We start from the raw sequence: 19,496 nt of genomic DNA, 5'->3' as shown, positions 1-19,496 counted from the left end.
TAATCCGATTGTGAAAGCTTTCTTCGTTGATGAATCATGAGAAGGCAAAGCAAAAAGTAGAATATTACGAAAGCACAGAGGACTTGATGAGCAATATTTAAGAATTTAGAAAAACTCTTCTTTTCCCCTTCTATATAATTTAAAACGACAAATTCAAAGCAGAGCATTAAATTGAGTGGAGGATGAAAAGTTCATAAAATTATTTCGCTCAGAATCAATAAAAATTTCAGATATGAGAGTGAATTCAAGGCAAAAGCAACTTCACTTACAACTTTAGCCGCACAGTCTGGGTGGATGATTTCGTAACATACACTGCACTCCATTAAGGAACTTGGCGTTTCTTTGTTTGTTTTCTGAATAGGTATGACTAACTGTTGACCCCAGCCGTCCAAACTACAGGAAACACACGCAGCTGTGATAGGCAACATTGGCTGAAAGAATAACATTGGCTCAATTGGAATATGGTTTTAATGAAAAGGTGACATCATTTTCTGAATAGAGCGATATGAACTGGGTTGTGTTGATAATTTTGTTCTAGCAGAACAGTAAATCGAGACTTTACACATGGCATTCAGCTAGAGGTTCCTATCTTTTCTGCAGACAAGGGAAATTATGCAGGACTAAAAAATAAAGTTTGGATTCTGTCAGTGCATTTCGCATTTTAATCACATACTTAAGTAGTGAGCGTCCCTGGAGAAAGTGGGAATATTTTAAAAAGTATTTTTGCTACTGTTGAATCTTTCAAACTTCTTCTTTTTCTTCTACTTCTTCTTCCCCTTCCTTTCAACTAGCGCATAAGCCCTGTATGTCTAGTGATTACCACATTACACACAATAAAAGAATGAAATTTATTATGATTGATAAAAATGTCAAGAATTTATGTCCTAGCAGACAGTTGTCAAAATTCAAAACAAAAAATAATGTATTTTCTTCAGTAAATACACTTGAACATATTCTCATAAATCTTCTGGGGATGACAGTCAGTTCCAAGCCTATCTCTTTGTCTCTCAAACTTCTTTGGGAAATTAAAGGAAGATTTTGACGAAATTATACAAATCTAAATTCTTGAGAAATATTAAACAGGGGACTAATCTGTGTGAGTAACTCACTTGTAAACACTGTCTCATGACACATGTTTGTTTTGCACGTCCTGGCCCGCCGAATTTGACCATATCTTGACAAAATATACATTCACCGCAGTCTGCCTGTTTGCAAGCCTGACACTTTTTACACCTTGTTCTCCGTCTTCTTGGTCCATTGCCACTGCCCCGAGGTATTTTGGATTTCCCATTCGGATGCCCGTGACCCCGGTCAGGCCCCGGGGAAAATTGATAAGTTTTGCTTAATGGTGCTCGACGAATGGAATCCTGCGGGATAGAGACATTTATTAATTTGTGCGCTTTACACGTTGAGAACCAAGTACTTAACTTCATCTAACCCAAAATAAACAATTCCTTGATACCACCACAACTGAAAACTATAATGCACTTAGTTGAGGTACTACCACATTCTTTAGTTCTCCTGAATGTAATAATTTGAAATTGTTGCTGTTGAAAAATTTCTACTTGCGTTAATTTTGAATGTAATTGATACCGATAAAAATTTGCTCTAAAATAGTATTAGAGAACAACAAATATAAGTTAGATTCGGATAAGTCAACAAGAGGATTCATTTCAATGGCATCTGGGTCTTGAAGAGCACCCAACTGCGCTGCTCCCGTTGCATGGTCATGTAGTACGATTTTGGAATGCCAAAGAGCTAAGCGACTTACTTTCTCAAACTGGGATTTGAGAACAGGCTTTCCAGTAACGGCTGATTCTGAACTATCATGCCTGTGCTGCTCTACTAGAGTTCTTACGTCCTTAATTAGAGCAACTGGATCCTTTATTAATTCAGGGACATTCTTCTTGTTGGCAGGTAAACAATGGAGGTACGTAACAATTGACTTTAGTCCGTGCAGCTCCTGAAAAGAATAAAAAACAGAAGGGTTATTATCAACTATCTTAGTGACAAAGAAATACTATTAGGATGAATTTTTTTATAAATACAGATTTTATTTTATTCATGTGTATTTGAAACTAGATTCTAAGATTAGTTTTGCAAATCAGGCATGTGATTATTTTCGATCTTCCGGCTATACAAATAGTCGGACCACCCTGCCCTATAAGACAAATCCATCACAAAGGGGGACCTATTTAGAGATTGTTTGAGATAATTGTGGATTTTCTCGCACATGAAAGACATAAAGATGATGTACCCTCGATGTTCTTTTATGAAGTACATCAAACGTCTAAAAGTAAGTAAGTGGAAAGTTGACTTTTTATGATTGCTAATTATTTTGACATGGCTCATACAAATTTGAGTTGAGTGAGGATAAGAAAAAATAATAGCAGTCTCTAGCCTCCTTCGAAAATTTTCACAAACTATTGAGAGTCTCGGAATTACACCTCATGTTCACAGATCTAAAAAAAAATCATGATGGCTGTATTTTCTACCAAGAACCTCTACACCTCCTGTTCACAGGTCTAAAAAAAATCATGATAACTGAATATTCTACCGCGAACCTCTTTTCATCTTAGAGCCATTGAGTGGGTGCAAATTTTACTTTAAAAAGTTATTTATTAATGAGAAAAGTAAATTTTTAAAAAAAAAATTGTTAGGATACGAACTGGTGGAATTGGTAGAGATTCCCTACCTTTTACTACTGAATCTGTAAAAATGAAAGCTTTAACCCATTATGAGTTGGCTTGGAAATTCAATTGTTAAACTGAATCCTAACAAATTTTGACTACAAATATAAAACATGATTACTTGATGCGTTAAATGAGTGTGTTCTGATGACCGCGGAGAGGGCTGTACGGCTGAGTCCTTTTCAGCCAGATGTGAAACTCCCAACAAACAGCTAACATACCGCTCCAGCACATACCATAGCATTTCTGTGAAGAAAGGGTAACGAAATTTCTGAGGAACCTGAAAACATTTAAAAATAAGAATTACTTTGATTTGTTCTACATCATTGCGAACTTGAGTCTCCCCGAAAACAGTCTTTTGCGGTTACCTAAAGATTAAATATTGACCACACATGGATCGTGGCAGAAGCAAAAATTTTTTCAGTCACTTACTTAAATGCGTTGTTCATTACTACAAAACTTTTTTAAAATACTAAAAGGATGATAGCTCCACAAAAGAGAGTATGAGTTGATGATGATATAAAGAATGCTCATTAAACTATGATCAGCGGATAATGTACCAATTTGCAAATTATTCCAGGGAGAATAAAGTAGACTGCAAAAAAGAAACAATAAGAATGGATGATCACCACATACATTCAGCTGTAAAGGTGAAATTATCAGAAAATGGAGGGGAAAACCACCATTTGCTTTGAGTCTCTTATAATTTGATCCACCCCAGTAACTTAAAATTCTTGGAAAATTAAGAAAAATAAAAGAGGCCTTTTTGTAGGAGTTTTGAACAAAGTAAACCAACCTACCTACAGAGTGATTAGAGAAAGTTTAACTCACTAACATTAAAATACAATAGTCATAGTTTTACAATTGCCATTCTTAAATAATTTTCGCTCAGTAGAAAGAGCCCTCTATCATCGCATACTTATCTGAACCTAACATTACATCTACGCCCAAGAGGGGACCCTACCTCTGCCTCTGAGCGATAATTGCATCATACTAGCAAGTTTCTTGTGCCTCTCAACTTGCTGCGGATATAAGGCAAACCAAGGCAGTTTACATATTAAAGGAAAATGATCGATTTATAAATTGGTAAGACTTACTCGAGTTGAATCTTCAACTTGGGCAATTCGCAACTGTTTTTCAATTGCATAAGAATGCAGGAAATTTCCTCCAAACACTAGTGAATCTTTGGGCGTGTAAACTGCGTGAATCCAACCAGTAGGAATGAAAAAGGTGCATCCTTCTATCAGAGTAACTCTACCACACTTTTCAACGGTGTCACCAAAGAAGATATCTCCTTGTTTACCTGACAAAACCCACTGTTCGTAAAGTTGGATATTGTGCTCTGTTGGAGGTATCAACCAAAAAACCTATTGGACAAAAAACAAGTTTTGAAACGAATGATCTGTAGAGAAAAGTTGTAGAAAAATTGAAGTGATCTGGAGAGTAGCCAAGTAATCAAAAAAAAAAAAAGAGAGAGAGAGTTTAATTTGTAACACCAGAAGAAGTTTGATAAAGATGGGATGTCAAAAGAAAGCTTTTTAACTATATCCTTTCAAACAATGTTAAATTTACATGTGGCTACCGCCACTCATGAAACCAAACCAAACATTAATTGAATCGCATTGTGTGAAGACCACAGAAATTATTTCTTCTATCTTTAGTTTTTTGGGTTGATGATACTTATGCAACCCTGAAAGTGGTGTTAAGACTAGTTTCAGAGTTATCTCATTTCCAAAACGAGTTCTAGCACAACGCAATTCAATTTAAAGTCTAGACCTGAGTGTCAGGAAAAGTTATAATAATACTCATTCAGAACATAGCAGTGCAGAATATTCATTTCTTTAAAATTGAGTGATCCTGAAAAATTATCTTGAGTTTCTTATTTTGAAGATTTTTCAAAAAAAAAAAAAAAAAAAAAAAAAAAAAAAAAAGACTGAAACTCAATCAAAAATCCTGCAATATGACAAACAATTTGGGAAAATGTCTACATGTAACTAAAGCAACTAAAGCTTGATATTTTTGATAAATGAGGCTTTCAAAATATTCCTTGCTTTTCAAGATATGGCTTGTGATTCTGCATTTGCCATACTCTCACTAAGTTGGTCACAATTACTTACATGAAAGACCACTAAAAAAGTGTTAACTAATTTTAATTCAAGGAACTTGAGATTTTGACACATCAGTGATATTCTCATGGTGGATGATCAGTGGTGTCCAATGAAATCTTGGGTCCCTTTGAAAGAGAAATACAATTTCACCACACGCCACTGTGGAAGATGAAATACAGGATTTTAAAATGTGTGCAAAAGGATTCATGATTGGATAATTTGGCCATGGAGTGAATCAATCAGCTTTATTACCTTCCTCCCTCGAAGAATGTGGTACCAAACACTCGTTCCTCCGAAGTCAATGTGGAAATCAGTATAGCAACCTTTGACGGACATTAAACAATACTTCTGTACTTTGGGGTACATCATGTCTTCGAGCACATTTGTAGATTCAGTTTGTGCTTCCTTTAAGTGTCGAGGCCAAACACAATCGACCCAATCTATTTGCCTCACCTGCAATATCAAATTAAAAAAAGATTAGCAAATGATAAATGTTACTTAGTTAAAGAAAAATTCGTTTTATAAAAAATTTGGACGATTCATTGTTGGTGGTGGACGGATGATTTTTGCTGCGAGATGAGGCAAGATTGGATTCAGAGCAGTGGACAGTATCATTATGAAAGGGAACTGAAACGAGTTCTACAAAGGATAAATCGGCGTTTCCCAGAGGAGGAAACACAATTCCAGTTCCAGGGTTGCAAAATTACTAACTTATTTTTCCCAATAATATGATAATGCGACAAGTTTGCTGCTTTTTGCATGTAATTAGAGGGCATATTAGCAAAATTTTCAATTGGAAATGCCTCACAGTTTCCTTGTAAAATTACAATTTTTGAGTGAAAATTTTGCAATAATCAAATGTAATCCTGCGCTTTAGTCCGGGAAAAGACAAAATATTTCTTAAAATATGTAGAGCATTTGGATACATTTATTTCCTTCTTACTTAAGATTAAACTTGCAAACATTTAACCCGAGAGTCTCTATTTTAAATCCAAACTGAATCATTTAATTTACGTACTGAATCAACAAAAATTGATTTAAAAAATGTAATAAAAATATATGTATGTAATAATGTATTAAAAAATATGTCCCTATGAAAATTCAGAGAAAACTGAGAAAAGTTCAGGGAAATAATGATAAGAATCCAATGAAATAAGACGATACTTACAATAGCTGGGCTTTTAACATAATTTTCTAGTTTTGTATGACTAAATTCTAACGAGATCACATTTAATAATTTATCTTTAACCGGGTCGTCATAATAACGTTGCCACTCCTTCATGGTCATTTCACAATTTTTCTGGGTGTTTACATCCATGACATCTAGTGTTCTCCTCGATCCTAAAAAATTAAAATGGGTGAAAATTAAAACTCGCCCATGATACAACTACAAATCTAGGTGATTTCCAACTAGGAGAGGGAGATGCTCAATCTGATCAAAAGACTTATTTTCATTGAAAGCCAGCAAGCATGTTCTGAAAATTAAATTAATTTTTTGATACCAACATATCGAAGATGAAACTACAGTCTCGATTTTTGATGGTTTGGAGTTAAATGCATAAATGAGCAATAGGAGCTGGGAAATGTCTTTTGTCTGCCATCGAAATATTTTACTAATGAAAAAAATCTGGAAGTTACCCAAAAACGTAATTCAATTAGGACATATCTCAGCACTAATTCCCAAAGCAGGTACCTTGAGCAGGCTCCTGTGTGGTTCTATTGACTAGAAAAGTGCATCTTGCAGTGTTTATAGAGTGATTTAGCACAGTGTTGAGTCGTTTGTAGTTACCTCTACCTTTTTTATGAAATTAAATTCAATAAACTGTGTGCCTCTTAAAAAGGATTCTCCCCCTTTAACTCCATTAGGAACTTTAAAATGGAACTTTCAGTAGAACTTACCGACACAAGTACGAACATCTTTGACAGTGAATGTAGAACTTGGAACTTGCAGATGCAAACCAGCCTTCTCTTTAAATAAAAGAGGAGTGTTGAACCCATGTCTTTGCAAATAAGCTAAATTGAAGTCTGAAATCATAAATTTATGGAATGAAGATTAAGGTACAGGAAATGTGAATAAAGTGATCTTGTTAAGTGAAATGAGACAGGTATTATATCCGTAGAGAGAATTGTAAATTATGACAACAACTGTACATTATAAGAAGCAGTTAATTTAGCGAGCCACGGAGAAATGGTTTTGACCCCTTCGGCAAGTAAAAAATATAAAAGAATTGATGAATGTGCAATATGACATTGGCTAGCTTCAGCAATCTTAAGATTAAGTTCCTAAAGAGTTGAAAAGCAGATTAAAATGTTAATTTACTTGACTCCCTGCGAATAGCATTGATTTAGCTGAGAGGAAAGTACTCGGGTCTCAAGAAGTGCGCCAATGTGTTGCTATTTGAAATAAAAAATGATAATTTCATGCCTTCAAAATTTGCAGCAATCCAATTTTTGCAAACAGCTCATAGAAATTCATAGGACAGGCTGAACATAATTCACCGATCTAAAATCAATGGTGGATAGTTTGTCACAGATCTCACTCTTCAATATGAAATCATACAAGTAGAGCGTTTAAGGCATAACATCTGAGGCACGAAGCGGTTCAGAGGATTGGGCCGCAAGGCAGCCAGGGGGCTTCCTAGTCTAGAATGAAAAGCACATCAAGAGCTAGATACATTTGATCACGCCACTGTGCACATATTCACATCACTGTCCTGACTGAGGGCCCTCATTTAATAATTAAAAGCATGTAAGTACAAACTATATAAAATCTGAATTCCAAATCACCTGCGCCTTGCATTTCTTTGACGAAATTTTGTGAGTATCGATCTGTTTCTAACTTCTCTTGAATACTAAAAGATCTTCTTCCTTCAATGTCATCGTCGCCTAAGGCCCAATCGTCTGTGTACAATTTCTTCTCCTTTCTGTCCCTCTGTAAATGAAAGAAGAAGAGAAATGTAACATGAAGTTTGATCAACACATAAGTAATAGATTTACACGAATATAAGTTGACATAAAAATAAGATATATGAGAGGAAATAAAACACTCATAATATCTGAAAAATTCATTTTGAAAATGAAACAGTCAATGAAAAGTCAATTAGTAGAGGGTTTGCATTCAAAACCTCTACATTTTGTTCAAAGACGTCGAGTAAGCCTCTTTCTTGCTGGTAGCTCACCAGGAACATGCTTCATGGCGTTGAAAATAAGGATGTGTGGTAGGGACGCAAAAAACTTTAAACTTGTTTGAAAAAATAGCACGAAGTTTGATTAAGAAAAACAACAGATACCGATCAGTAACGATGATTTAAACGGCCAAGTACTTCTAAAACGCATTTTACAATAACTCAAAATGAATGGAGGTAGGGGGAAGGGAGGGGGGACACGGCGAGTCTTAAAAACCTAGTCGAAGCGTTGAAAAGCGGTTGGATCTGTCGCAGGCAAATAGTAAAATCAGGCATTTTGTCAAATGCCCAGGCAAATAGTCAAAAATTCTAACTTAGATTGAAATCCTGATTCTTTTCCTGATTTCAGACAAAATAATTCATTGTTCCTGCAAGAAAAAATTCTCAGCAAAAATTCGCACACATAATAGTATTTTAAACAATTTTAAGCTTCTGAAGAAACACTGATCTTGAAATTTTCAGCATGTCTTAAAATACAGAATTTTTGGAATTTCAACATTTAAAAATATGAGAAGCAATTGAAGAGCAAGAGACAAAAAGAGTTCGTAGGTTGACGAGTTATTTTTCCACAAATAGCGAAAAATTGTGAGCTCTTCGCCATAAATTCACAAAATTTTGTGGACCGTCAAAATTTGACTATCTGCCTAGGCATTTGCCAATATGCCTGATTTCACTATTTGCCTGCGACAGATCGATTCTTTAGCAGCGGATATTTTTGGCCCCTTCTAAATTTCCAAGGGTCCTCAAATACTGCTCTCATGGATTTTTTGGCTCAATTCGACGTATCTACCAAATTCAGTGCCTGGAATCTGACTAGGTAAAACATTCCTACCTCGCATTCCTAAATATAGGTAAGTATGTTCCTGTCAATTTTGTTTAATTTGAACACATCTTTTACTCACCAGAATGAATAACGTACTTTAAAGAGTACCTAATTTTGAGACAAGAAGGTCATTGGCCGATAATCGCAGCCGCGCTGCCTCACGCCCTGGAGCAAGGAATGCTAGATAGGTGACTATTATCAATACGTGGGGGGTGTTGCCTACCCTGACAAATTAAGGCACTACTCCCTTGAAGTATTCCTATTTCTCTCCGCGATCTTCAGCGTAATTTTTGCAGCCTCTCATGAACAGAAGCACAGCGTTTTTAGCCTCTTCGGCGAACTACCTTTCCTTTCAAATACGGGGTTTCAAAAGCTTTTTCATTCTTGAGAGCCGCAACACCATAATAATTTGCTGAAATGAAGCGTTAGGAAAATTTTCCGCCGATGTTACTATAGCTTCCCAAATTTTGCTGTCATTCCAGACTTCATGATATGGCTTTAAAAACGGATGGGAGGAGGTGACAGAGTGGTGATACTCGATTATACTTCGAATGGGGTTTTAATCGCAGCCGAGTGCAATTAATGAGAAGAAAAAAGAAAAAAAAAAAAAACTTGAAGCCTGCTTGAGTTGCTGGTTTTCCTCATTTCGAGGTTGATCGACATTTTGCTGCGTTTTTTGCACTCTACAAAACAATAAAAAGTTCGAATTCCACAGCAGGCTGCGTTTTAACTTCGAAGTTGAACCATTTCCGATGTAAACTCGACAATATTAGGTGACTGTCTTCGAGCCTACACTTCTCCCCTTTTTTTCAGGGGGCTTATGAATGATTAAAATCATTTGAAAGGAGTCGAGAAAATTGACGGGTTTTTGCGAAAAGTGTACTTATTGTTATAAGTCTTGCGGTCTCGGTGGGTTGAGGAACCGCATGTCCAGACTATGTGAGCCTTGACGCGACGCACAATGGATCGAGCCAATAGGAGCGGTCGGACAAAATTTGGAAACTTTAAACGCTCATAACTCCGTTTATATCAAACTTTGAGGTTCTAAAAGTGGTTCCGTTGGTTTTCTCGTGAAATTTTCTTCTAGAAGCAGTCTTTGAAATTAAAAATGAGACCAAATAAACATCAAAATTTGTAGTTTTAGTTGAAAATTTCATGTCCGACCTCTCTGATTGACTGGCTCCACTGTGCGGCGCTTCAGACCGGAAGCTTTCGTTTTGCCGGCCCGAGTCCAGTTTGACGGCTTCATCGGTCGGATGTTTCGGAAAATATGACTGGAACTTCCGGTTTTAGGGGGCGTGTATGGACGGTCCTCCATCAACCCTTCCTCCTTCCATTCTCCAACTCGGAGACGAGGAGAGAACTTGAACGCTAAATTGAGGGGCTTGGAGGACAAGGAGCATTAAATCAGTTTTTGAAAAAATTGAGATTTTAATGATTTCATGTAAAACTAGTCGTAATGCATATTCTGTGGAAAATTCGCTCCCAGAATCCAATATATAAGCATCAAAAAGTCAGTTTGAATTTTCTGTCCGCCTTAAGGATCCATGTAATTTCGAAACTTCAAACACGTATTTATCGAAATAGCAAAAACTGCACTTGAACGCTTTGTCCTGAGAATGTCCTCCAAGCTCCTCAATTATGGGGCAGCTCTCTTTACGGCTGAAAGCAAATGTCGCCCGGGCCTTTGCGTAGCAAGTCAAACAAAAATGCATCTGTTTTCGAAAATACAGGTGCTTATTTAAAAAGAAGAGGAAAAAAATTATTATCAGCCCGAAATAAATTACACAGAGTCAAATAATCGTCACTTTAGCAACATTATTACGGCTGGCGCGGCACGACCTCAGTGCTAAATCGCCAATCAAAAACTTTAAAAATTAGTTCAGCGATGGATTGGTAGATGAAGCTGGTTAAATAGCCATGTAGAAGTTGGGAAACATAAAAAAGTTCTTCACTTCGCTCGGTGGAGCATTGGAGTGCAATTCTTCCTCACGCGGATATAAATTACGGATTATTAAAAGCCATTTTTTGGCACTCACTGAAAGCCATTAAAAAATAATGTACGTTCCAAATCCGCAGGGAATTCAATTGAGAAAACTTATCACGGACTCAGAGCTGCAGCTTTCGCAACCTCATTATGAAAGCGAACATAAGCGATTCTCAGCAATGGGTAAAAAGCTTATCTGGTACGTAATTAATTCTGGCATTGGGGATTTTTAAGGAGGCAAAAGTAATAACGAGAATAAAATAATTTGCGAATGTTCTGTGATGATGAGCTTATTGTGAAGGTTTCATTGGTTGGGAGAAATGAACGTACGAAGTCGGCTTGAAACGCCTTCAATTCTACTGATACTCCACGTTTCGCCTCGCAGTTAGTTTACTTGCCTAGTCCATCGTAACCCAATTTGAGGCACCGAAATAAAGATTTCAATGTGACAGGTCCTCGTAGAGAGACACGATTTTGTCGTATGTGAAGCGCCTTCAACTCGCAAGATACTTGACGCTTCACCGAGGTTAGTTCAGTTGCCTAATGGACCTAAACCCGGCGCGATGAGGTTTTTAATCCCGGCGATGATCCCGGCGGTTGGGTCAACTTCAATTTTACATGCGACTCCCTTGGCAGTGTTTTAAAAATCAACGTGGCGGTAGTTCTTGCCTACAACATTTACTTGCTGAACTTTTGACGAGATAAAAATGTTCATGGATTGGAACTAACACAGCAAAAAGTATTGCAAAAATAAAGAGAGCCATTACGTTTAAAACGGCACACGAGGTTTTTCCGAGTTTAAAAGAGAGCAAAGAAGAATTCCTTTAAAAAAAAAAAAAAAAAAAAAAAAAAAAAAAAAAAAAAAAAGTCCCTTGTATTAAGGGGGATTTTAATAATTTACGTGAAATTTCGTTTCATTTTTTTTTTCAAATTGGCTTTCCTTGTCTAAAAAACTCCATTTCCCTCATAGTTTTCAAAGTGATGACTTGGTTTGATCTTAATCAACAAACTACCGCGATTTTTCATGCTGGCAATAAGAGCACCCCACCCACAGGCATAAGAGGCCTACCCACTCTTCGCAAAACCTTCCCATGTTTCGGATTCTTCTTATTTTTCACGCAACCGATCACTGTTTTCGCTTCAGAAAGTTTCTCACCCCTGTGTCGCATATACGAGCGGGAGTTAATATGCCACCAGAGTCAAGGGGAATGTCAGCTGTGTTGTGTCATATTCAAGAAAAGAGGAACTTCATCGTTTGGATACCATATCATAGATTCACAGACACCAACCACGCTCTCAACTTCCGGTGATATAGAAGAGACGCTAATTGTAAGACACAAAACTGATCTTCAGAATTTTTGCCACTGTTGCCAAGAGAGGCAGTTCGGCCAGTGTGCAATAATTACACCAGCTAGGTTATGCTGGCTCAAAACCAGAAGTTAATTGAGTTCAATTGATGACCAACTTCCGTTGGAGTTCGTTCTAGACGAAAGCTCTATGGAAGCTCTCAATTTAGAAAAGGACCAACTCCGAGAAAGAAAAAAAAAGAATTGGGAAAACGAAAAAACGAAATTTAGACGATAATTTTCTATGATTGGAGAATGCTTTTGGTGCATGTTGTTAATATCCCAAAAAGGGCCTCGTGGCCAAAACTATGAAACTTTAGATCCTTTAGTAGCCAAAAAACGGCATTGTTTGGAATTCTGAGCATTTTTCACCATCGGGTGGTGGTGAAAGTCGGGTTTCGAGTAGAAAAAAACCCAAATACGCTCCATCTAAATGATCAGTTAGATCAACCAAGATTCTAATCACATTACCTATCGTAACCAAAACAATTTTTGGAACAACAGTGACAGCGCGAGGATTAGATAACCTAAAAGAGAGAGATCAAAACAACGGTCGGTTGTGACCGGCAAAAAACGACTCCAAATAAAATACTCCAGAAAAATCCCCTAACACCATGGCCGGATTTACCTACTTGCCGCCCATGGGCCGCCTGTACTTTGCCGCCCTCTTCTCATTCATTTTGAAACATCAATAAAAACCATCAATTGAACGTGCCGGAGGGAGAAGGGTGCATAAGACGCGTTCACTCGTGTTGGACACATTTTTTGCGTAAGCCCTGTCAACACTACTAGCAAAAGTTCACGGAACTTCGCGCGAAAGTTCAGTTCCGTAAACCTATCTCTGTGTGGCAAAGGTCTTTCATTTGTAGGGAATGAACTAAAAAATTAAGAAAGAACAAACATAAATGTGGTTTAATAATTTTAACTTCCGCCGCCGGCGCCGCCGTGCCGCGCTGACCACACTGTGTTTGGTGCAATGCGTGAAGTATTCATGTAGTCTTGTAGGCACTGTGCGTTTCACGCCGCGCCGACCGCTGTTGACCGTACTGTGTTTGACGCAATGCGTGAAGTATTCATGCAGTCTCGTAGGCGCTAATATGTGTTACGTGCCTACTGCCGAGGGCTTCTTCTTTTCATCTCAAGTCCACGTCATCATTTCTCTCTGCGCCGCGCCGCTCCAGGCCAAATTACGTGTTTGGTGTCTCTCTTAACTCAACTAATTAAAGGTGCGCAGTCTTTTGTATCACCGAAATACGACAAAATTAGAAATTAATGAGCTCTCAGGAAATGAGAGATTTTGTCACTTTTTCTTGTTTGTAATTTTTATTCTGAATCCGATTTTTTTGTACCTGCATTTAAAAAAATTGCAAAATTTGCCGCCCCCTAATTTTGTCGCCATGGGCCGCGGCCCATGTGGTCACCCCCTTAATCCGGCCCTGCCTAACACCATCTTCAGTTGTGCGGATTGGATAAAACTTCATCAGGGAGGCTGGGAGACAATTACATACCCAGTAAGTTCAAGACGCTTCGAGTCATTTGATAAACGAGAGAGATTATGTGCAGGGCAAGGTTACGGCAGAATTTAGAAAATAAGCTTCCTTGACATTTCCTTGATTTCCTTGACACATTTTGGCGAAATCCCCGGACAATTAAAGCAGGAATGCCAAGTGGTTAAATATACATAATTAGAAATATTTTTAAGACAAAATTTGTTGTTCGAAACATCAAATCCGTTCTAGAAAGCAAATAAATATGACGACTTTAACAATATTCCCTGACATTTCCCAGTATTCCCTGACTGTAGTAACCCTGATTAGGAATTTGAAATCTTAGGCTTGCAAAAATAAAACGTAAGATGTTGCCGTTTGCAAGCATTAACTATTAATATCCCACATCGAACACGAACGAATAAGGCGCGAAAATTTTAATTTCCTCGAAGAGCGATATAACAATTTCAGCATCTGTCCGATTTGTAATGCTGGAACATTAACGAGCAATTAGATAAGTCAATGAATGTCGATAGTCTGTAATGGGGCATTGGTTTGAATTTGTTGACCGAGAGGAAAGTTACGTCAGATCTAGTGGCAGACGCTTCATCAAGCCAGGGGCAAAAAAGAAAAAGAAAGAGATATTGCGGTAAAAGCATTTTACGATTCGCGGAAGTGAAGTTCTGAAGATTTGGTCCCACGAAAGCTGCGAGGGTTTTCCAATAACGCTCACAAAGTTGAGCGCAAACACTTGGATGCTCAGAACCATTTATCGTAAAGAGCAATTTCCTTTCCGGACCATAACGCTGTTATACGAAAAATTTATGAGTAAAGACAAGACTGATACACTGAGAGAAAGACCCGTGTTGCGTTCTAACAGATTAAAATGCATAATGCAAGTTCCGATCTTGGGGGCGGGAACCTTTCTTTGAGATATATCGATTGCTCTGTCATTTAAACCAATGGAAAAGGATCGATAAACAGGGGAACCTTAATAATCGATTCTTCACCATGGTTTCAAATGGGGAAATATAGATAATCGATCATTCGCGCCTCGTCACTGGAAACTTTGTAGGAGAAAATTTATGCTCACGGTTGGCGGCCGGTAAAACCGGATTTTTCCGTTGGTGGAGCCGGAGATGGACAGTGACCTATTGGAAGGCTGAGCGTCCAGGTACGAAACTTGGACAATCCTTGTTTCTTTACTTACGTGAAGATGAATCAATTTCTAATAGAAAATTGTAGACGTCAGTAATTTCTCTGAATAATGGTACAAACTTCAGGGGAATATAGCATGTAAAAATGGAAAAAGTTCCCCAATGTTTTGCAAATTAGAACACCTTTAAATATTTTCGGCTGAAAATGGAGACCTTCAAGTGATAACAGTGGGCTCCTTGGGGGAGGAGGCTAAGCTTGCCTTACCGGATTTTACGAGAGAGGAGGAAAGGCAAATCCTAACCTTACCTAACAAAAGCCCCCCGCTCGAAAAAAATGTATACATAAAAGTATATTTGAACCGCGTTCAGCAGAAAGCAACCAAGCCACATCTTATTTTGCCAAACGTTGGGCAATCATGAAAACGGTTGTGCGGATTTTCGTACAAATTACAATGAATTTTCTGCACAGTACGAATCGAACTCCTTAAAATTTTCAAAGGAATTCGCACAAACGTTCTCTTGTAAAACATTAAATTGTTCAGTTAAATTTGGCAATAGCTGATGTGACTTGGTTCCTTTCTGCTAAACGCGGTCCATTTTATGATAAAAAGATTTCATCCAGATAATTTTCAAGCTATCAACGTCATTTTCTGTACATGGGAGGGGGGAGGGGGTGTCGAATTGGTCATTGGGAATTCTAATTGGGGAAGGGGGGCGGGGGTTGAGAGGGTGTCGCACGGATTCTCTAAAAGGTGGAAGGGGGTTAAAAAGTCGGCTAATAAAATGTCTTACGCGATATTTGAGCGGCTCCTCATGATTCTCCCAACGTTTGCTCATATCAGTGTTATATTCTTTCTTTCATCTCTTTTTTAGTGTTTCAGCTATTGGAATTTATTTCTGCACATCAATGGCAGAACTATAGGGGAGGGGAGGAGGAGCGTTATTACCCTGAAAAGTTGTGAAAATGACGAGATGAAATTGCGATTTTTATTCATTACTAAGAGATTAGCCACTCTGTAACCCCTCCACATCGAGTGCAGATTATTCTTAGCTTCGCGCACATGCTCTCATTTCTTCTTTCCCGCTCTTTCCGGCTTCGAGAAAGGTGAGATCTTGTGCCCTTCGGAAAATCATGAGAGCTTTTCCCTCGTACCTATAGAAGCTAAATTAAAAGCGTCGATTGCATTTTTTTTTTCTTAGACAAAACAAAAAGCCAAAGTTCAGAGAATGCTTTTGTAAGAAACTTTGACTAAAATTCAGAGTGTTATAATTTCAAAATTATTTGTTTTTCCGGAATTTTTCAAAATGGCTTTCGGCATGTGTTCGTCTTTAGATTAAGGAGGATGAGATTCAGCATTAAGACAAGTTGAACGGCCAGGACTCGAATTTTTTGACTAACATGACTGTCGAGTGCCAAAATGCCCTATTTTTTCGAAAATGTTTCTCTCCGACTAGGAAGTTTTCTACCGTCGTCATGAAACTCGAGTAGCAAAATTCTCTGTAGTCATAGGATTATTCCTACCCAAATTTGTTGAGATTTTTCACAGATTTTCCCACCAAATTAAATTCAATGTTTTCCCGATCGGTACATCCAATCGCCAAAAGCCCTATTCCCCGCGGCCAAACGAAACGAGACTTAAAAAGTTTCGACTGTCATTTGTGCTTGTTGGATGCCGAATTTCAATTCGTTTGTAAGCTTTGTTTACCCAAGTTTCCTAAAATATTCTACAGCTTTTCCTACCCAAAAAAATGACAAGTTTTCTCGGTATACCTATAATCACTAGAGGCCTTATTTCACGCGGTTCAACAAGACGAGACTTTAAAATTTTCCACAGCCATAGGTACTTATTAAGTATTCAATTTCCATTTGTTTTTCAGCATTTTTCCACCCAAATTTCCAAAAATTTCTCGTCATTTTTCCCACAGAAAAAAAAACCCACACCAATCTCTAGGAACCCAAAATCACGCGATCTAACGAAACAAAACATTAAAATTTTCGACCGTCAAAAATACTTGTTGGGCGCCAAATTCCCAGTTATTTATAAGCTTTGTTCACCCAAATTTTCTCAGATTTTTCACAGTTGTCCCCCCAAAAGAAAAACCAATCCTTAGTAACCCTATTCGACGCGATCAAACGAGCAAAAAAAAAATTACAAAAACGCGTAAAAATTCAAACAATCACGAAAGGGCAAACCATGAGAATAAACATACCAAAGCCGGTTTGTTCATTTCTCATTTATCATTTATCCCCCCCCCCCTCCCCCTCCAAAAAAGAAGAGCCAATCGTAGCGTAGAAACCCTAATTGACGCAATCAAACGTGGAAAAAGGAGTCAACAAAAACGCGTAAAAATTTAAGAAAATATTTAAAAACTAAACACTAGAATAAATATACCATAGCCGGCCTAGAGATACAATCATCAGGACTACATTTTGCAATTTGGAACTATAAATTCTGGCCCGGTTTAAAAACAACTTATGTGCCATTAGTTTCCCTACGCACATAAGTGGTTTTCCAGAAGAGTAAGAATCTATAGTTCCAAATTGCAAAATGCAGTCCATTTATCATAGTTTTTCCCCCCAAAAGTAAAACCTATCGTCAAAACCCTTATTTGACGCGATCAAACGTGGGGAAAAAAATCTACAAAAACGCGTAAAAATCGAAAAAAATTACTTGTAAACCAAACACTAGAATAAACATACCATAGCCGGCCTCGAAATACAATCATGGATGGGCACGACGCGGCACTTTTTCCGGCGTTTCTCGACGAAAGACGCCATTTCTCGCGGGCGGGCGCGTTCGTTCGCGATCGCGGCGCTCGGTCCGAAAGCACGCTGCAACTCCCCAGCAAAGCCACCGAGCCGACACTGCCGACGCGCGCCGGGCCCCAAGTTGTGCCTGCCCCGTGCATCGGCGGGGCGACCCTCCCTCCTTCGCACTCGACACTCGACGACGACGGCGGATATCCAGACACGCATCTCTCCGCCGAGCCGGGCCGGGCCGGGGCGCATGACAACGGCGGCGGAATATCGACTCGGCAAGACGGCGGCGTGGCCGAGCGGAGCGCCATGCCACCGCCACGGCCGCGGAGCGAGCGGCTCGCACTGCGGGACCGGGGCCTCGGCGAGGAGCGTGGAGTCGGAGCGGGTGAGTCAGGCCCGGCTCTCAGTCTCGGCTGGCGAGTCAGGCCGAGCTGCACCGAGTTCCCATCCTCGTTGTCGATCCCATTCCACCGTCGTCGTCTGTACTCTCGTTCTCGTCTCCGGACTCGAACGCCGCCACGCGTATTACACTCCGAGGTTCCGATCCTGGATATCGCCCCGGAATATCCTCGCTTTGGCGGTCGAGAGACGGAGAGAGAGGATTTTTCCGATTGATCGTGAGGTGATTTCACGATCGACAGGTCTGAACACAATTGAATCGGTGAGAACGAAAACACACAAACTCGAAAAAATGAAAATAAGACACACGCGAAACTGCACAGTAGTTGAAGAAGTTAGCACGAAACAAGGATTTTTGGTGCCGAAAGACACATCCGTGAGATCTTTCTGAAAAAATCAATAATAATCTAAGATACTACGCTAAAACTGACAGTTAATTTAGTCAAGAATTGTCTGAGAATGAAGAATTATTGGTGTCAAGAAGTGAGTCAGTTACTAAAGGATACTTTAAAGGTCCAAGTTGGAACAGATGCGCTAACTTCAATGACCTTTATGAAAATTGTACTGTCCTTAGTGAAAAGTGAGCATTTTCAAGTTACCGAATTGGTGTGTTTTCGTTCTCACTGATTCAATTAGAAATGTCGCACATTGCGATCGAGTCAATCAGAGAGGTCAGACATGAAATTTTCAACAAAAACTACGAAGTTTGATGTTTGAATCGTCACATTTTCAATTTTTCTCCCATTGACTCAATAGGGGATTTGCAGGTGTCTGAAATTGATTAATTCCATGTTTGAACGGACGCTAACAAGTGAGCTGAACACGAGGATACCCTTGGTTCATTATTGAACGATTTTTGGAGGAGATATGACAAAATGATCTAATCTGCTAAAATACATGCGTTTAAATAGGAAATGCCGCCAGATGACGTCACTAGGCGGCGCATTTTCTCACTTTTAAATCTATTTTGATACTATTTCCCATGACCAAAACAGATTATAAAAAATACTGCAAAATCAGCTCTTTAGACACTTCCAGATGAAGCAATAAAAAACTTGCGTGCAAATTCTCCATTCACCGTGTTTCGGAGTAAATTTCGCCTCGAAGCCTGTTACACTCCCAGAGAACTAGAATTATCCGAAAGTTCCGGGTCATTCTATAACCCCTAGGGTTATTGCCCCTTATAGAACGATTCCTACAAATGGGGGGGGGGGGGTGTCCATAGGGCACAACCAGGCTGGATGAGCACTCGGGGACCCGAGGTGCTGGATGATGGAAGCCCTAAATCGTAAAATTTAGGGGCCCCATGAGCTCAAAATTTTAGGCTCGGGGCCTCTCAGTAGATCTGTCTTTAGATTCCGAGGACCCTAGGAGGATTTGGAATTTAAAAAAAATCCGGTCCTTACCCACCTTTGACTGCGGGGCACTTACAAACGATTCTCTATCTCAATTCCTTTAAAAGTTACAGGGGCGATGTCTGATGCCTAGGTGGTGCGGGACTTCTGAATCACCTGTGAAGCTTGACATTTCTTCTGAACACTATTCAATAATTC

General features: G+C 38.9%; 1 protein-coding gene across 3 annotated transcripts in view; it reads right to left on the bottom strand.

Moving 5' to 3' along the window:
• Kdm2 (Lysine demethylase 2) overlaps positions 1-19,496 on the bottom strand; it is a 35,973-nt gene that overhangs the window by 5,873 nt on the left and 10,604 nt on the right. For 2 of the 3 annotated variants that reach the window (XM_019058725.2, XM_072302000.1), the window contains exons 2-10: positions 7,586-7,730; positions 6,698-6,823; positions 5,967-6,139; positions 5,051-5,251; positions 3,788-4,057; positions 2,812-2,970; positions 1,772-1,963; positions 1,110-1,367; positions 270-431 (exon numbers count right to left, since the gene is read on the bottom strand). In XM_019058725.2, coding sequence (XP_018914270.2) covers positions 270-431; positions 1,110-1,367; positions 1,772-1,963; positions 2,812-2,970; positions 3,788-4,057; positions 5,051-5,251; positions 5,967-6,139; positions 6,698-6,823; positions 7,586-7,730 — 1,686 coding nt within the window. Of the gene's footprint in view, positions 1-269; positions 432-1,109; positions 1,368-1,771; positions 1,964-2,811; positions 2,971-3,787; positions 4,058-5,050; positions 5,252-5,966; positions 6,140-6,697; positions 6,824-7,585; positions 7,731-17,484; positions 17,805-19,496 lie in introns of those variants that run through there. The other variant, XM_019058717.2, reaches the window with a different exon arrangement.

Source organism: Bemisia tabaci, chromosome 6 (genome assembly GCF_918797505.1).
Source record: "Bemisia tabaci chromosome 6, PGI_BMITA_v3".
Classification (NCBI taxonomy): domain Eukaryota; kingdom Metazoa; phylum Arthropoda; class Insecta; order Hemiptera; family Aleyrodidae; genus Bemisia; species Bemisia tabaci.
This window is presented reverse-complemented; position numbering and strand designations above follow the sequence as displayed.